This window comes from Lissotriton helveticus, chromosome 2_1, assembly GCF_964261635.1.
Source record: "Lissotriton helveticus chromosome 2_1, aLisHel1.1, whole genome shotgun sequence".
NCBI classification, from domain to species: Eukaryota; Metazoa; Chordata; class Amphibia; order Caudata; family Salamandridae; genus Lissotriton; species Lissotriton helveticus.
The window spans coordinates 796,127,299-796,146,960 of record NC_136059.1 but is presented as its reverse complement, the minus strand read 5'-3'; the positions used below and the strand labels follow the sequence as shown (position 1 = coordinate 796,146,960).

General features: G+C 40.9%; 1 protein-coding gene across 2 annotated transcripts in view; it reads left to right on the top strand.

The window, feature by feature from the left end:
* The window catches only part of KCNN2 (potassium calcium-activated channel subfamily N member 2), a 656,625-nt gene that overhangs the window by 137,283 nt on the left and 499,680 nt on the right, over nt 1-19,662 (top strand). Inside the window, exon 3 of one of the 2 annotated variants that reach the window (XM_078675527.1) lies at nt 7,814-8,232. In XM_078675527.1, coding sequence (XP_078531653.1) covers nt 7,814-8,232 — 419 coding nt within the window. Of the gene's footprint in view, nt 1-7,813; nt 8,233-19,662 lie in introns of those variants that run through there. The other variant, XM_078675528.1, reaches the window with a different exon arrangement.

Sequence of the window (19,662 nt, the reverse complement as noted above, 5' to 3'; positions counted from 1 at the left end):
GGGGATAATTCCCCTGCTGTGCTGAGCGTTCTATTGAAACGGGCGTGGCCGTGACGAGCTCAGCTCGTCATGAGCACACGAGAACCGTGGCTCATGACGAGCTGAGCTTGTCATGAGCACCAGGGCGCTGTGCGCGCCCTCCTCCCCCAGCACAGCAGGGGAATCGGGCCAGCAGCGAAGTGGTTAAGAGTGGTCTGGCCTCTCACTAGAATTGAATCCTTCAGTGGAACACAATACTTTTTATTGAGGATAAGAAAAATGCCCCCATTGATGTATGTGGGCTTCAGCAGAGTTAAACAAAACCATTATCAAGCAGAAAGGAAATAAATAAGTATGTTGAACTTTCACCGGGATTACCTGAATGCAATATGCTACAGTGGCAGACCTGTAAAAACTGGGATCATTTCTCTGTCAAATATAGTCCCTGGTGTTCTGGTAATCCTCAGGGGGAGAATACATATTATTAAAGGTTGCTGTGTTCTGCCATAGTTTAGTTGCCTTTGCACAAAAGCCCTGTAATAAAGCATTAAGAACTTCAGAGAGAAGTGGAAACATTTAGTTTAAGCTTGGAAGTTGATTGGCTTAAATGATTACAAGGTTTTCAACTTCTCATTAGGGTTCTTGGCAGCAGTGTTCTGAGGAGTGGGAGTGTTCGAAAGTTTAAGTCTCTGTAGAGAGAGTTCATCCTATTTAGAGTTTAATGAGTAGAGGTGCCTCAAAGAGAAAGCAAAGGTTCTAGTCGCTATATTGAGAGTTAGTGACATAAGGCTAGGTGTCAGAGAGTTTGTCAGAGCTTTTGTGAGAGTTGAAGATGACAAGTTTGCCAATGAGGGTGGTAAGTTGCAATACAAGGGCTAGTGTGTGGCTGAGAGGGGCAGTGTTAAGGGCATCATTGAAGCTATTGCAACAGCTACCTGGCACGAGTACATAGTGCACAGGAAGGGAATAGTCATCAAGCATATAAGTGGAAAGGGTCCAAGGGCATGGAAATTCCACTGTGGCTACATCAAGAGCGGTATTGTAAAAGGTGAATAGTGAGAAAGAGTATGATGTGGGGAGAGTTAGAGAAGATGAATTGAGAAATTGCTGGGTGACTGCTGGTATGGCAGGTTGATAGTGGATTTATCCTTATATTAACAAATTATTAGAGAAAAGTAAAGGCACTAGGGGGAGAATGGGATATGTTGTGAGTAAAAGATAGACAAAAGAAATGGCAAAATGGAAATGATTTTGAGCTGAGGTAAGTTAATAACAGTGTTTGAAAGGATTGGAAGCTCTAACCAGTAAAGGGGCTATATAATAGAATACCAGAATGGCATGAAGTGGAAATCGATTTTCAGGTGCCTGAATCATAATGTTACTGTTGTTGAAGATGGGAATCCAGAGGTTAGCTTTGATTATAGATGAATAAATAGAGGTTATTTTCTGTCCATGGGGTTCTTGCTCTTTCAATGTTTTGTACACTAGAAACAAGAGCAATCTACAAAGGTATTGCTAGGGAAAGACTGAGCAGTTCAACATGATGCCAGTAGGCATGATAGCAGAATGTCTTCGAGTATCAAGATTGTAGCTGTATAAATAATCATAGCATGGGGCCCAAGAGAAATGGGTTTTCAATGGATTGAGCTCTGAGTCAGACGCTATGGCTCAAGCTCCAGATAGGAGTGACCTTAAGACTACTCTAGAAGATTAGTCCTCAAACTAACACAGTAGAAAGGAATATAAAATTACCCTTAGAAATAAAATGAAAAATGTGAAGTGAACAAACACTTCTTGGCGATATGACGTTTAGAACAAGGAAGATGATAATAGTTAATGGTAAAAATGGGTACAGCTTGCTGTAAATAAGAGTGCTATAAACTTTAGAAAGCATTACAAATCATTCAACTAACCACAATAATACAGAGTGTTAAAAACCATTACAAGAACCATCAGTATATGTGCATTGGTCAGTCCTTTATTAAGGTTCACTGTGCAGTTTTGCTTTTTAGGCAATCCTCTGGTTGCTTTCATAGGAATGGGCAGAGACACGGGCTGTTAGGATGAGGTCCATCTTCATACATTGTTAAATGGGTCAGCCTGTTTACAGAGTTCATAAGATCAGGAACATGAGAATACTTTCAAATGTGTTTTGAGGACAGGTAAACAGAATAGACTTATAACCAAACAACATACTGATGGAGAGCATAAAGATGCAAATATAATTCTTTTGTATTCATTGTCTGCACGCCTTATTCAGCTTACCTACAGTGCTCCACCTAACTAACAGTGGGATCCGGTGACCTCGAGAGGGCAAACTTGAGTCTTCAAAGCATCACTGAGGCCCATCTGTGTCTACTGCAAAGAGTGTGCAGATTCAGACTGTCAAGGCTGAAGGGGGTAGAGGCACTTCCTCAATCCCCAAGATCATGTGGGTCAACAGCAGTCTGTAAGGATAAGTTAATAAGATAAAATAAAAAAGAGGAACCTCATGCATTAACAATCCAAGAATCTCATCTATGTAGACTTTGTATAAAAAGGGTGTTGAAAGGGATTTTGAGAATAAAAATGTATCAAGATGACCTATAAATTATTGGTTCATCTTGCAACGAACATGAGGAGAAACTTATAAAGTGCTAATTAGACTTAGAGATGTGGTCTTGATCTTAAAAGTTTCAAGTGCAAATTCTATAAACAAAAAATAGTTTATCTTGGTCGCAAGATAATACAGAAAGGCAGAAACCAAAGCATGAATTACTAAAAACAATAAAGAAGCTTTTTAGTCGTGAAAATAAAGATGGGCTAGTGCAGGTCCTTGTAATGTCAGAATATTACAATATGTTTGTGCCTAAATTTACTGCTTACCTTAAGAAAATTAGATTAATGTGAAAGAAGTTAGTTTTGAAGAGCTACAAGATGTCATAGAAGAAGTGGAAGAAACCGGAGTATATGAAATACTACAAGAAGCGATGAGTGAAAACAAATGGCAAGATTTGATAGTCATGGATGAAAACTTACAAGAAGTAGCTGCCCAAATAAAGGCAGAGTGGAGTGGGGAAATAAAACGAGCTGTAGTCCACAAAGTGGGAATGTTTGGAAATGAGAGATGGTTTTTCGGAAGCGGATTTAATCTCGAGAGGTGCCAAACTTGTGCCCCCTGGTGCTGTCAGAGACAGCTTGAGTATTGCACATCATGGGTATTTAAGCAGCAAGAAAAGCAAGGCTTGACAAAGGATTTTGTGAGGCCATGTATTGATATTCATGCCGTGAGAACAATTAGAGATAGTGCTGTGAATGCTGATGCAGTGATAACATTTGAACACCTAAGATGCTGCCCATGGTTTCCAGGATGTTGCCAGACAAATCTTTGAAAGATGTAGTGCTTGATATAATAAAACAAGTAGAAGGAAAGGAAGGGCAGCATTATGTCATTGTACAGATTGAATTGAAATACACTTGAGATGGCCATATGTTTGTATAATTAACAGTGAAGAGACTTGTGTAGTGATCAAATTCCTGAATAATCTTATAAGTAGACAAGGATTGCAACGCTCAATTTTAACAGATAATTGAATACAACTTTTATCAAATAAAATGGAGGAATTAAAAAAAAGAGAGGTATAAAACAGAGGTGCGTACTTTACCACTTCAAGGCCAGTGGATGGTTGAAATGTATTATGGTACACAAGGAGGCAATACACCGAGCTATAGCAAATGGGGGGAACTTAAGAGAGTCTCTTCTAGTCAGATTACAAATGTATAGATTAACTAACAATGGACTCAACCATAGAAGAAATTCAGTTTGAACTGTTCAGAGATCTTAAACTCTATTCTGTGATATGTCTTGCATCGATGACCACTAATTGTGATGTTAGAAAATCAGAAAACAGCTGGAGAACATGTAAAAGATTGAAACAGAATTAAAGGGAAAGTTGAGTCAATAAAAGGCATGCAGTGAAAACCACAAAAGTGAGGGTGGGAGACTAGGTGAATGAGTGAATTATTTTATTTGTATAATTACTTGTAATCATTGCAAAGTTGTGGTACGATATCAAAATTATTGTATAAATATGTATCTAACACCATTATAATACAAATATCAAATTGTATATAAAAATGAACAATATCATTTGAACACTGGTCACAGACTATCTGTAAAAGTGGGTATTACCCTAAAATACATTGGTTTAAAATTACGTTTGGAAAGATCCATGTTCCTTGTGTGTTCTTGAGAAGAAAAAAAGTCACTTAATGCATTGCGGTTTTGTAGGGACCATGCAGTCCTTTTCTGGAGGGGATCCTCACTGTTTGTCTCCTTCATTTACTACAGGAGTCTTGGCAATTGCAACCGCACACTTTTCTTCTGGGCTGTTTTCAATTAGGACCCTCCGTGTCATATTCATGAATTTGCCAAATTTGGCCAGATCTGAGGGCTCTGTGCAGGACTGGAGCAGGGCCAGTGCGTCAACGCATTTTCTAAACCCATGCCTTAAAAACATTGGTTTTAACAATTTACGTTGATGTTGCAGTAAGGCGGGGCACCAACATATTAGGTGTACAAACGATTCTGCATTATAGTTGCACAGCCTGCATCTTGTTATCCTGCTCAACGATTTCCAGTCCGGGTTCAGTTCCTTTATTGGCAGTGGGACTAGGCGTGCACATTGAATATCTTTCAAGCACTTCTTTCCTAGGGGGTTGTTCATATATGGCTGTTTTTTGTGCGACTCGTATGCTTTAGTTGGCTGACCAACCCTCTGATATCCTTGAGTCTAGCTATATATTAATTCCTTGATATCAGGGTGGTTTGCTTTAGTTAGGCTGACCAACCCTCTGGTATTTTTGAGCCTAGCTAGATCTTCATTCCTTGATATCAGGGTGGTTTGTTTATGTAGCAACCTCTTTATTGCTGGATAGTTTAGTTCTTCTTGGGAACAGGGTGCTGTGGTTTAACCCAACTCAGCCACTGTCTCCAGGCAGTAATTCTGCCATGGATTCGGTTCCCCCTCAAATATGGTTCTCAATACCTCCTTACGGGATCCTTTTTGGGCTTTTACTGTCTTAAACCAGAATTTTACCAATGTGCTCCTGCATTCGTGATTTTGTTGTACCAAGCAAAACTCAAGCTGAATCAGGGCATTTTGTGTGTGTTTAGGGAGCTTGAAAAGCCTTTTATAGCACCGGCACTATGCTTTTTCCATAATCTTTTCCATCTTTCCTGGGAATGCGTGAGATGCGTACCTAGCAATAGCGAGCAGTTTGGATTTTGTTACTCTCATAATAGGTTTAGTGTTAGGGCTATGTAAGTTACCTTGCTGTTTGCACAGTGCATATATGTTGGCTTTTATTTTGGCCTGCATCTTAGTCTGGTGCAAGGTTGCCTTGCCTTTATCGTTCAACCGCGCTCCTAAGTAGTGGTATGCTCTTTTTGTGGCTATGTTGTTACTGCCCAGTCTCCATTTTAAGCCTGTTTTCTTCATATATTTACCAAACACCACAACAAGCCAGTTTTCTGGGTTGTAGATGTTTAATGCATTCACACCTCTTTGCAAATCTACTCTGGTGTGATTGAGACTCACCAGATCATCGGCATACTGGATCACATGTAGTTGTTGGTGTCCGATTCTCGGGGTTGCCAGACTTGCTCTTTGTAGGACTTTCCCCAAGTCTGCAGTGTAAAGGTTTAAGAGTGGTGGTGCTAAAGCACAGCCCTGATTTAGGCCTTAGTCAGATGACCGCTTGTGTGTGACTGTCTCCCCCGCCAGTTTGATTGTCACCCAAGTGTTGGTGTACAATGACGTGATTGCCTTCAGGAGTGTATCGGCGATCTTCCAGCTGAGCAATTTGTGCCATAGCTTGCTACGGTTTACCCCGTTGAAGGCTGCTGAATAGTCTGCAAAGCATGCAAATACTGGCAGATTGTTACTGATATTCGCCTGCAGTGCCAGAAACGAGAGAGACATTATGTTATCTATAGTAGAACAGCCTTTTCAAAATCTAGTTTGAAAAAAAGGTAGTATTTCATTGTCCTCGATCCAGGCTGTTAGTTCCTGTAGCAAAGTACTAGCATATGCTTTGCCTTCGATGTCTAACAAGGCAATGAGTCTATAATTTTTTGGGTCAGTTTTTGCTCCTTTTTTTTATATTGGCTGCAGTAGCGAACCGTGCCATGCATCTGGCACATCTGCTGAGGCTCTACATTCCATGTACAGAGGTGATAGCAACTCCGCCCACCCTTTGGGGGTCCTGCTTAAACAGTCCGCCCGGTAGGCCATTGGGTAGGGGTTGGCAGAATTTGCGTAGTCGCGCTACGCAACGCTCCGCGAAATGGTAAGAAATCTCTGCGGGCACGCAAAAGTTCAGCGAACACGCGGAATTGCTTGTGCCGCCCGTTCGCAATGCTTTTTTCCTGTTCGCGAATGCTGTTTGCGTGCTCAGGGGGAAATATCTCGCAAACACGCATTTTGAAAGTGCGAACAAGGAAAAAATTCTGCGAAGACGCGGATCGCAGAATTTTTGGCAGAAAGCGAAGTTACCCAAATTTCGCGAGCGGAACGGAATTTACAGCTCAGGCCTACCATTGGGACCTGGGGCTCCATCCCTTTTTATCCTTTTTATGTCCTTTGATTTCTTTCGGGTCCTCGATTTGGCCCACCTCGTGTGTCTGTCTTCTTCCTCAACTTCAGCCCCTTCTGACATGGGGGTCCTTCTGATGTTTTCTCCTCTGGGTTCATTGTGTACATTTATGCTGTGTGGTCTAGCCAGGCTTCAGGTGTAACTGCGTTCCATCTGTCCATTTTTGTGCTAGGTTAGAATTGAGAATCCAACATGTATGAAGAATGGGTCAAAATACCATAAGCTGATTCAGGTACTCATATTTTTCACAAATGTGGTGAAGACAGAAGACTCCAGGAATTTGGAATCTCAACAGAGTGGCAATTGGGAAAAGAATCACATGGAGCAGGACAATGGGGAGAATATTCCAAATGGAAATAACGTAGAGGTGGGAATAAATGAAAGTGCTGATAAGAGGAGCAGCAGAACTGTGAAAACCCCAAAATACCAGAGGGATTACTTTTTTCACCAGACATATGTAAAAATGTGATCTTTGAGTAGAGGCTGGAATGTCTCACTGAGCCTGCATTGAAGCATTTAGGTATTTGTACATATTTAAATAAGAGTATCCTATATTTGTATAACTTATTCTAATAGTACTGTGTAGTAGATTATCAAAGCAACATTGTTGGTTATGTCTTATGTATGGAAGGGACATGCATGGTATTGGAGCTTGTATAAAGGAACTCAGTCTAGCATGTGCAATGGAGCCCACACATGTAGAATGACCTGATATAAGGGGATTCCATGCGTCCTATGACTGGTAGAGGCAGTAGCTGAGGAGTTGGAGAAGTTGTGGTGGCTAAGGTGCCATGAGAATACACTTAGCTTCAACAGTGTGAACTCTGTGATGTACATCTTTTAATTATTGGGTTTAAAACACAAACTTTACAGCCCCTTTATATTTTCTTTAATAAAAGGCTTTTGACACCATCCAAGGAGAGACATAATGTATTCACAACTACTAAAACTATACTATTAGGTTGTCGCTCTATAAAACATTACTTAGCCTTTTAATGGGTTGACAGTTCTAATGGAACAGAGCTTATTTTGTTAGCTTCAAATCTCTGCAAGCTTTATAATGGCCTAACTTAATGGTCTTCAATGCATAAATTATTTAACTACAGCAAATATTAATGTTTACTGATATGGAATAATGTAAAATTATTTAATTTTCATATTGAGTTAAAAAATTAACTGCTTTTCATTGCTTTTTCAGCTGTTTATGGTGGACAATGGCGCAGATGACTGGAGAATAGCCATGACATATGAGCGGATTTTCTTCCTCTGCCTAGAAATACTTGTGTGTGCTATTCATCCAATACCAGGGAATTATACTTTTACATGGACAGCACGGCTTGCCTTTTCGTATACTCCATCTACAACCACAGCTGACGTGGATATTATTTTATCAATACCAATGTTCTTAAGACTGTATCTTATTGCCAGAGTTATGCTTTTGCATAGCAAACTTTTTACTGATGCCTCGTCTAGGAGCATTGGAGCACTAAATAAAATAAACTTCAATACCCGTTTTGTAATGAAGACTTTAATGACAATATGCCCGGGAACTGTATTGTTGGTTTTTAGTATCTCATTATGGATAATTGCTGCATGGACTGTACGAGCTTGTGAAAGGTAAGCATCTTTTTGTTCTCTACTTTATATTTGGATGTTTGATTACTTGTATGTAGATATGCGGATCTTCTATTCATGACATTAAGTAGGACCCCACTGAGATATCAATGTTGGGATTGATCAATTTTCTAAGACAGAAATGTGAATGTGCAAATTGAAGATATTTGTGTATCTCTCTGTAAGGCGGTAAGCAGTTATTTCTCAATTAATGGTATTTCTAAGTTGATAGACTGTAGTAGAGAGTTTGCACTATAAGGTGGAGGTGGATACTAGCTGCTGCAGTAGAAACATTTGGATTGATGAACTGTGATTTTAAAAGTGTGTAAGGTGTATTTATTCAAGAAATTATAGGTTAGTAACTGTGGATTTTTGCAGAACATTATTAATGTAGGCTAAAAAAGCTAACTATTAATAATTTAAGATTCATTCATCTGCCATTTCACAGTGGAAACGTTTTAACGTACAGTTAATTTTCTCAGTTGTTGCAATATCACTTTTGCTCTGGAGATTAACACAGTTTGAGATATGGAAATGTGAACCTTGCGGAGTGAGTGAGAATAGCTACATGAATGAATTTAAAAGGGCCATGAGATAAGAATAAGATACAGTCTTTGGTAAATGATCAGAAAGCTAAGCCTGAATAGCTGTGCAACGAGTGGCATTATAGCCTCTTAAAGGATATATGGCTTCCCAAGCCATATATCCTTTAAGAAGTTCTAACTTAGTAGGGAGCAGAACTATGATACACTTGATACAACTGAAACCTTTTGTTGAAACCTCATTTTCACCCCTTTGTAATCACTTGAGATGATTACTAATCTGTAGTTGCTTTCTTGGAAGCCACATGACCTGGATTTCTTCTCCAGCTTTGCAAACGATTCAAGGCAGTGCTTCTGAAATACAGTCTTGAGGGAGGCATGGGCACTGGTTCATATAATGTTTCTTGTTCTCTTTAGAGAGCTAATTGACATCATTAGGCCCCCCTCCAACTTAACTTGGGTTAAATTTCATCCCTCGTGGAAAACGGATCTATTATATTGACGCTCAGTCCCCATGTAATTGAAGTCCGTGTTACACTGAGTAGATATTTAGGAATCACTCGCTGCGTTATAACATCAGCAGGATTATCTCTTTCAAAATATGAAAAAAGCCACCATCCATTTTTAGTAAACGCATCCCGTAGCAATTTGATTTGGATAGAGATAACCATGATTATGACACTCTCTTGTTGATTATTGCATTTAAAGTTCCTTAGCTACAAAGGCTATAAATAAGACGGCGAGTAATTATAGACTGACATGACACTCTTTTGTTTTCAAATAAGACAAATCCCTGCCAGAAATCTAAATAAAGAAACATAATCTAATCATTTGAGATTGGTTAGAAGCCGATTTTCCACGAGCGTCAAGTTGCTTCATTAATATGGTCCTTTGAGGCTATTTGCATTATTCCCTGACACCATTAAATTAACGCATTAACGCTGGGCTTGTTTTAAAATTTCAGAAAATATAAGATTCTATACAATGACACAATACATGCATGCATTTGATTCAGTGCACTGAATCTGGGATCTTTAACGTTCTTATAAGATAGCTCTATAGACTCGATGTTTAAATATGGGTGTTGTCAGTGAGTATAAGAGAAGGCCTATTGCAAACCTGAATACTGACACAGCAGTCATATTGCAAATGGTTTGATATTTATCAAGTAGTAACCTTCTTGGGTTTGCTGCTGGTTTTCTCTAGGTGCTGCCCAGTGGCATTGCCCCTGCATTAGAATAACAGTCCATGGAATTACATGCATTTACCATCATTTTATCCACTCAGGGCTAGCTCGCTACCAAATCTCTACGAAGGTCTCGTGGTGTGGAGATGCGGACTCTTGCAACAGCAGGCTCTATACACATTATCATGACCAGTTCCTTCTCCCTCTAGTCTTTGCAGTAGGTCGAATGGGCCCAAGGGAGAGAAGGCAAAGGCTTCACATATGTTTTCCACTAGACGCCTTCTTACTTCCGCAGATGAGTAAATATGGCTAATGTTTGGTCACAGCTAGGCTTCTGCAAGCATTTGTTTTTATAACTAATGTTAAATGTATCGGGGATCGTAGTTCTTGTTGGAGCAAATACTTGGTGGAACAACGTAGGACCCGTCACATGTAATGCTCCAGGATGGCACTTGTGGTCCTATATCACCAAAGTAGAGACTGGAGTAACTCCACATGGTATTACTCTAAAAGTGCCCTGAGTGTTTGCATGCTAAGGAAGCAGGCCAATGGTTTTTGTATGCGTATGTGCCGCAACTATTGAATTTGTCATTCAATTTCTGGGGCTTATTAGTAAAGCAATTGCCAACTGTTGAATACAAAAGATTTTTGGAATGTGTAAATAACATAGTATTAGCTTAAAAAACTAAACTATGTGTATCACGTACAAACTGGATTTAGAAGGCATATTTTGTAGATATAATCTGAACGCGATCAGAAATTAATTTATCTATATGGATGCATGCTTATGAAGTGTATATTGTGTTTGTTCAATCTGAATTTCCAACCTGCCATCACATTAAGTTAAAATCCTTGCCATTTTCAGTGTACTTTCTAAGGGTTTTGCTTATGCTTTGATCTCTACATTGGCCACCTGACACTTTCATTCTGATAAATTATTTTGTTCTAGTCAACTTTGTGTTGCCTGTAGCAAATTAGTTTTAAAATGTCCTCTTAAACAGGCGTGCAATGTAGAAGATTATTCTTCTGGACTTTTATCACTTGATAAACATGTTACAGTGTTTTTATTTATTTGTGATGCGATTTGTTTGACATATAACGAGAGAGTAGAGGTTGCATCAAAGAGGAACTCCATTGTGGGTGGGACGTGAGAGGGTCAATAAAAGGAAGACATACCTCTCTACACTGTACATCGAAGTGCAGCACGTGTTCAAAATATATACAATATATACGATGTTCGACTGGTGTGGGTTATTGCTGTTCGGAATCATTTTGAGTTAAAAGAGGTTGTGGTTATAAGGGTGCTTTTGACGGATGATAAGTCATTGCAGATCTTGGGTTGAAGAGCAGTCATTGCAATGATCGGATGCCAGCATGAAAAACGAATCTTGAGAGGTGGTGAGGAAATGTTGTTTTTGTAGTTGAAGGGAGTAGGTGGTTTTTACGGTGGAAAAAGGCGCGTGTACTGAAAGGGGCCACATGTTTGAGTGAGAGAGAAGTTGTTCATGGCGATGGACTGCGTACATCTGCTAAAGGCAACTCTTGTAGGGATTTAGATTTAGTGGGGGATTGGGGTGTTGAGGCAGTAAAATGAAGCAGGGGTGTGAGCACATGACTGTGTTAGTATTGTGGTACAAAAAGAGATTTTGAAGTTGGGATGGTATACACCCAACAGGAGGGACAGGATAATTTGAGGTTGGAGCAATCGTCTTGTGCTTTCAGTCTTTTGTTTATTATGGGGTGCAAATAATTTCACAACGAAAAGGGAATTTTGCGATAGATATGTGAGGCTGGGATAGGATGAATTGCAATTTCTAAAGAATTGCTAGAGGCGAGTTCGAGGACCGGGTGAATATCCAGATGTAAAAGGAAGTAGCAAAATGAAGGTCACAATTAAGGGGGGGGAGTATATTTATGTAGCATGTTGACTTGGGTACTATTCCATTCACCAGTTTTAGCAATACGTACAGTTTTATTGTACGCCCCTTACTAAATCAATAAAGAAAATATTTTAAATGTTTTATGGAAATTTTCATACTAACGCCCACATGCAGCTTATGAGCCTATATGAAATTACATGCTGATTATGTCAATGTTTCTTCCTAAGAAATGAACACGTTTTTAATATGTAAAAACATTCTGCTCTAAAATCTTAGGTTTTGAGCTCTCCTATGAACTCCTGCAGTAAAACTGTGCATTTCCGTGTGTTCTAGTCACTAGTGATTGATTACCAGAGTTTTATGCCATCATTTTGTTTCATTATCAAAGCAAGAGTATTTAATTTAATTGGCAGGAAAAAAATCTCATGTGTATTATAACCTAAGTTTCAAAACCGACCTTTAACATGAATTCCCAAAGGCTATATTAAAGATGTCCTCGGTCCTTAACAGTCTGATGTGAAGCAGGATTGCAGTATAACTCAGCTGGAAACTGAAGTCCCATTGGAATCTTATAGGGATTTTTCCAATGTTCGACCAAAGGAATATTGGAGGCTGGAGTATTCCGGATAGATGAACTACATCTAAATTATATTTATACAGATTTGATACATTATGTCACAGATTTGTCATGGACACATAATGCAAAGACAGTGAGCTAAGAGGGAGAGGTGTGGCGCAGCAACAAGAGCGGCTGACTCCAGAGCGCAGGGCTCACGGTTCGATCCCCCGTACTGGCCGCAGCTCAGCATCGTGTGACTCTGGGCAATAGCTCATGTAATCTCCCATGGGCCCCCGGCGCATGGATACCCTTAGGGCTGATTAGTTTGCGCTTTACAAATGTGAAATTATAGCTTACAGAAGTGGTGCAGACATGGTGGGATCCTCAAGCATCCACTATTAACATGGGGACCCCTGGAGTTAAATGTAGGTAGAGAAGCAGGGGGGAGACAGCCAAAAAGCACAAAAGAGATACTCTACTTATACCATTTTAGAGTATGCTATACGTCATAGGTTTTATCGACCACTCTGGCTAGACCACCAACTTAAATATTCACATCATCCAAGATCATTTAGACATTATTTGATTTATTATTTTTTGTCTATTCAATACACATATATTAGTGCATTCACAAATAAATATCCTATCTAAAAGGTTATAGAAACATGAGATCCAACTGCAAAACTTCCGCTCACAACGTACAATCAAATTCATGAGGTGAATGGGGGAATGTTTTGTATTGAACACAGGTCATAAAGCTGTATCTCGTTATTACTGTTTCTTGCAAATGTTGTGGTTGCAACTGAGTTATGTATATATGAACTGGCACTCCAGGCGGAGAGGAGACGCAAAGACTCGCACAGGATATGGCCATGTACGAAGGCCCGGGACTCAGTCGACTGACATATATGTCACACTATATTAACGCCTTAATAGCAAAAGGTGTTGTCAGAGTACTGATAGCAGAACACTGGTGATAATGTATTTGATGTACATGATGCGTGAACTGAGTTGTTGAAAATGACATAGAAATGCCAATAAAAAGAGTTGACAAAGAAAACATACAATCAAATTCATACTCGAACATCTGCAAATCCATATCACAAAAAGCATACTATGCACCAAGTCCCCTCAATATATATACCAATACAGATTTATTTTTTGCCACCAACTCAAAAGAACAAAACCCACGAATGTGTTTTATAATTAATGTAACATCATAACAAAAGAATCCTTCTGAATGAATATAATCAAACCTAATATTTTCACATAAAAAAAACTTTTCAAAATAATTCATCAATTTTCCAAAACAAGTAATCCACATGTGTTCATTGAGGGAACTTATTCACACTGCTGACGTGCGTTTTGGTGAAACACCCTTTCTGTGGGTATCACCTTCTTCAGGGCGCATATGGTGTATATTAGACTGAGAAGGCAATGGGACCTATATTACTAAAGAAGGAAGTTACTGATATAATGACATATCTTTGGTGAAAAGACTAGGGCCACTGCTTGTTTTCAGACAGAGTACTGCTGGAAAATGATTAAAGAGCTCTAAGTACTGTGGTCCATCAGGTTGTTGTGGAAACACAAAGACACGAGATGTGTTTTTGATGAGGGTTGTTTGATATGGAGCTACGTTGTGCAGGGGCTAGTCTTCAAGTAAGTCTAAGCTGAGGCAGGCTCCACCTAGTTTCTCAATTAGGCCGCACAGCTAGTGAATATAATTGTCGTGTTTGTTCGGAAGACGCTTTGATTGCTCATGGGGCCAGCTTCGTAGCAAAATATCCCGATCCGTGGTGTTTACATTTTGGGACGCAGCCAAGAAGAATTTGCTGAATTAAAAGAAGTATGTTCCGTGCAGCAGTGAACTAACAGTTCGGTACTGGCTGCAGCTCAGCATCGTGTGACTCTGGGCAATAGCTCATGTAATCTCCTGTGGGCCCCCAGCACCTGGATACCCTTAGGGCTGATTAGTTTGCGCTTTACAAATGTGAAATTATAGCTAACTGAAGTGGTACAGACATGGTGGGATCCTCAAGCATATTGATCTCCCCTTTGGAACACCCAACAAAGCTGCCTGGAATGACCCCCCCAACCACTCATGCCAAGTCTAATTTGCTATCCATTCCATCCCCAGGATCAAGGATTTCCAAAGTGTTACCCACGATCACCGGGGTAGAGGAAATGTAACCCACTAAATACCAAATTGTTTGTGAAGCCATTTAGACACAGAACAGTCATGGTGGATGTGGTAGAACATCTTACTAAGGTGTGCTTGCAAACTGGGAAACACCAAAGAACTTAATGGAATAATTCAAAGGCAAATGTGAAAAATCTGAACTTTGGGTTTGCAAAATCGCTGAATTCATCCTCCATAGTTTGAGTCTTATACATTGTTTGATGGTTCACTGTCCAACCTAGGGCAGATTCCAGTTTCACCAATATGTGGGTATGTTGTGAGTTAGCAGCTGCTTGACGTGCCTTGGTGCTTCTCTGAGCCACTGTTGCTTGCTGAGCAGCAGTAATTTGTTGGGCTTCAATCCTTCATGCAAAAACTTCAGCCCAGGGGATCATTCGTAGCGAGTGGTGCATCCCCTCTTATACTGGGCTCCTGTCCTGAGGGCATAAGCCTGAAAAAAATAATAAAATGCCATTCAGTCACTTAAGACATTTCTGGGAACTAGTGGTAGAGGGCTTCAGTTCAGGTGATACTAGCTAGAAATAATGGCGGTCTTAGGGAAGCGGTTCATTAGTTTGTGAATGGTAGTGGGCCTCGTAGCACTCCGATGATTCAGGATGTCATTAATGGAATTGCTGATATGGTCGACGGTGAGGTGCATCTGACTTGGACACTTTCTAAGCCTGCATAAAGTTGAAAGTAAAGACAGCAATCAGTTAAATATTGAATTGTATTACTTAACATAAGTTCTTACTTTTGGGGATATGTGTTCATAGCCAAGATAGAATACATTATACAGACGAATTTCATATTTTTTATTGGATTTAAAGTTTCATATATTTTTGGAAATTTCCATGCAGGTTCTATATAGATATTTATCAGTTCATAATACTCACTTATTTAAAATCTGGACTCAAAGTTGTACTAAGTCATTGAAACATTCATAATATTATTTATCCTTTAGAGCTACTCCTCACCGTTTATCATGCTGTATCAGTGAGTGTTGTCCACTTTGAGGCACACTTCTCTTTTTTTAGATCAGGATTAAAGACCACTTAAGCTGTCCGACAGACTTTCGTGAAAGAGAAATGTCATTCACATTATAGATCAGCCCACGAGACATCCTCCTGAGAATTGGATAAGGAGTCCATCACCTTCAGCCATTGCTTGTATGTTACTCATATTTTAGATCAACCCACAGGCCAGTTATTCAGTGAGTGTTTGGAGTGTCGGTCATCTTGAGTGATGGTCTTTAGTCTATTTACAAGTGTTTCCACATCAGGAAATAGTATGCGCTGACGGACACAGGAGATCATTTCCAGATATCTTCTCTGGTGCTGTTTTCAGATACTGTTGTGCTCAGTGCAGGTAGTAATTCTGGTGCACACAGAAGCGGACGTCCCCTAGTGGCGCCGGAGCGACAGCACCTGAATCACTCTCAGGCCCAGAGCACCACCTTATGGTAAGAGTTGGTCCCAATGCGCCAATTCTTAAGAACACACAAAGATTAAAGCATATTAGGACAAAATTACGATAGTACTAGGCCCTCTACACATGTGGCGCCACTATACTAGCTAGGGACTGTTGGGCTTGGCTGTTTTGCAGGGTCATCCCTGAACTTTTTGCCTCCCTCCTGTATTTTGTCTGACCTGTTTTTGTTGGTTTTATGACTCTGGGCACTTTACCACTGCTGATCAGTGCTAAAGTGCATATGCTCTCCCTATTGTAAATTAATGTATGGATTAGTGACTCCATGATTGACTGATTTGGTTTACTTGTCAGACCTTAGTACAGTGCACTGAGTGTGCCCAGGGCTTGTAAACCAAATGCTGCTAGTGGGCTTGCAGCACTGGTTGTGCCACCCACAAAAGCAGCCTGTAAAAGTGTGTCTAAGGCCTGCCATTGCAGAGCCTGTGTGCAGTCTGGTACTGCCATACTGACTGGGCAAGTGCACCCACTTGCTAGTCCCTAAACCTTCCTTTTTCCTACATATCAGACGCCCCTATGGTAGGCCCAATGGCAGGAGGGTGCATTGTAAGTATAAGGTAGGACATGCCCTGGTGTGTGTGGCATGTCCTAATAGTGAATTACAGCCATTTTCGTTTTTCACTATTCCAAGGCTACCTTTCCATAGGCCTGAATGGGCAGTTAGATTATTACATCTTATAATCCTAACCGACACAGAGAACATGGTAGACATTCGAGTTTAGTATGCCTGGACTCAGAATGATAAAATGCATCTTTTAGTGAAGTTGGTTTTAACATTCTGTGTTTGTAAATACCACTTTTAGAAAGTAGGTATTTTCTTGTCTAACTATCCATAGCCTGCCTCTGCTAGGTTGTGTATTCCTTGTCTGGAGTTTGAGTGACAGGGCTGGGGGATTCCAGGAGACAGAATGAGTCAGCCCAGTGGTGAATAGAGAGATCTGCATCTAGATTGGAGGGAGGAGTGGAACCTGGGACCTGAATAGGACTGTGCCTTCCCCCCACAGTGCTGGCTCCACCCCCTGTGGTGGGTCTGATGTCTCTGCCCTGCACTGTGAAAGGAGAGAAGGAATCATGTCAACAAAGTGCTCCAGGGCTGTGCTTTCCCTTCACAATGCTGGCTCCACCTCCTGTAGGGCGCCTGATGTTTCTGCCCTGCACTGTGAAAGGAAAGAAGGAGTCTTGTCAACAGAGTGCTCCAGAACTGGTTTGGACTGGGCAAAGGCCCCTCTGCCCTCAGAGAACAAAGGATTCTGGGGTATAAATATTGGGACCCTGATCCCAAGAAATTAGATCACTTTTGGACAAACAAGAAGAAACCTCTGCTGAGGAAAGGTACCTGAAGAAACTGAGGAGAGACTATTCCTAAGTGGAAGTGCTGCTTAGGGGATTGTTTGCATTGGTTGCCTTACTGCCAAAGAGAGGAGAAAGGAAATTTGTGTACTTAGCTTTCAACTTGTGAAGGATCTCCAAGGTCTTGGAAAAGATCTTGCCTCCTGCTGAAGTCTAAGGGACAACAGACTTCAACTCCCAGCTCCCCAGAGTTCTTTTGGAAGTGTCTGCGGCTGTTTTTGGCCTTCTGAGGAACTGCGTGTCGCAAGGAGCTGGAAGCGCAACTCAACGAAGAAGCGTGTCGCCGTCGCTGCTGATGCCTTCGCACTTCTGAATAAGGGTGTCGCCGCTGGAGTTGTCGCACTGCACTGCATCGAGAGAAGCATCTCGCAACGAAGAGGAAGCATGTCGCCGTTGCTGCTGCCTGCCGTCGCACTTCTGAACAAGGGTGTCGCCACTGGAGTTGTCACACTGCACCGCATCGGGAGAAGAACCTTGCAACAAGGTAGAAGCATGTCGCCGTCACTGTTGCTGCCGTCGCACTTCTGAAGAAGGGTGTCACCGCTGGAACTGTTGCATTGCACCGCATCGAGGAAAGCGCCTCGCATCCCTGAGCAAACATGGGAGAAGAGTGTCGCAGCTGAAGCTGTTGCCTTCGCACTTCTGAACAAGGGTGTCGCCGCTGCAGTCCACGCATTAAACCGAGAACTTCTCGCATCCCTGGAGAAGGGTGCCGCATCTGGAAGATCTTCACGTCTTTATTTCTTTGCACCTGAACTTTGCCGCATTTCCCTCGCTGCGACATTGCTTGTCTTGGAAGCGCAATGCATCGTAAGGTACATTGACACAAAGTGTCGCATCTTAAGAATTGAACTGAACTAAGCTTAAACTACCATCTTAAAGTAACAGTATTGTGTATTTTTGTTGTTTATGGTCTTGTGGTAAATCTATATAAAGTATACTTAGTTTTTTATATAAAACCTTGTGTGGTGCCCATCTGTAGTGTTGTCACTGGGTTACTGTATTTGGGCACACATGCTTTACACACTGCCTCTGAGATAAGCCTGTCTGTTCGTGCCAAGCTACCAAGGGGGTGAGCAGGGGTTATTTAGGAATGTAATCCCCTTATTGTGACTAGAGGCAAGGGTCTCTATTTGTCAAAAGTACCTACCTGTGCTTACTAGAAACCCCCAAATCTAACCGGGACTAAAAAGTAAATTATGCCAATTAGGTATAAACCGGTGTTACCATATTTAGAGAATGGGACTAACACACTTTAGCACTGGTTAGCAGTGGTAAAGTGCATAGAGTCCGAAGGGCAGCAAAAACAAGATCAGAAAAATGGTGGAGCAAGGCAGTACATTGGAGGGAGGACCACCCTAAAGCTGATAGGGCTAACAATGGTGTATACTCATTGCAGTTTTTAATGGTTTCATTACTTTATATCACTCTGCTTTTTCTATGGATCCTCCTCCTGAACACCGCGGTTGATGTGTTATTTGATACTTGCTCCTTAGTGGTGAATACCATACAGTAGCTGCATCAAGGCTGTACGTGCTATGACTTTTTCCTGCAATTCCGACGGAATTCATTAATGAAATAGCACTGAAGTATGTGAGACGTGCAGTGATGATGCTTGATTTATAACAGAACTTATTTTCTTTTACATCTGACTTTGAACGACTCTCTTCCTGCACAAGTGAAGTGGAGAGGAGGTGGCGTAATGGACAAAGCTGCCGACTCTAGAACGGGGTAACAAGGTTCCGGGAGTCTCTGCATCGACTTACCATCCTGTGATTCTCAGCAAATCACCCAATCTCCCTGTGCTTAAATAATGCGTCCTTGTGTAATGTAACTGATGCTCATGTAAAGCGCTCCAATACCTTCAGGACGAGCTCACACTATATAAAAAACAAGTTTTGTTCATCACTACGGAGTACCACGAAAGCGAGGGCAGAAGAGGTGCTGTGCATTTTACCTGCTTTCCATCGCACCGCTGCCGGACAAAAACATTTATTGTAGGCTTGAAGGAACTGGAAGAATTTTTGAATTGCGTGCACTTTAAAAGTAAACATTTTTAATCATGGGGTGACTATTATGTTCAGAAAAATGTATTGGATTGTACAGTTATTTCATGCATTTTTGTCAATCTGTTTTCCTCGTGCTCCTGCTATTCACAAATTAAGTTGTGCAACAGCTCTATGGGAAACGTGCTCATTAGTGGTGAGCACCCTATACGTTTATGAAAATGCAGTGCAGTCATGAGA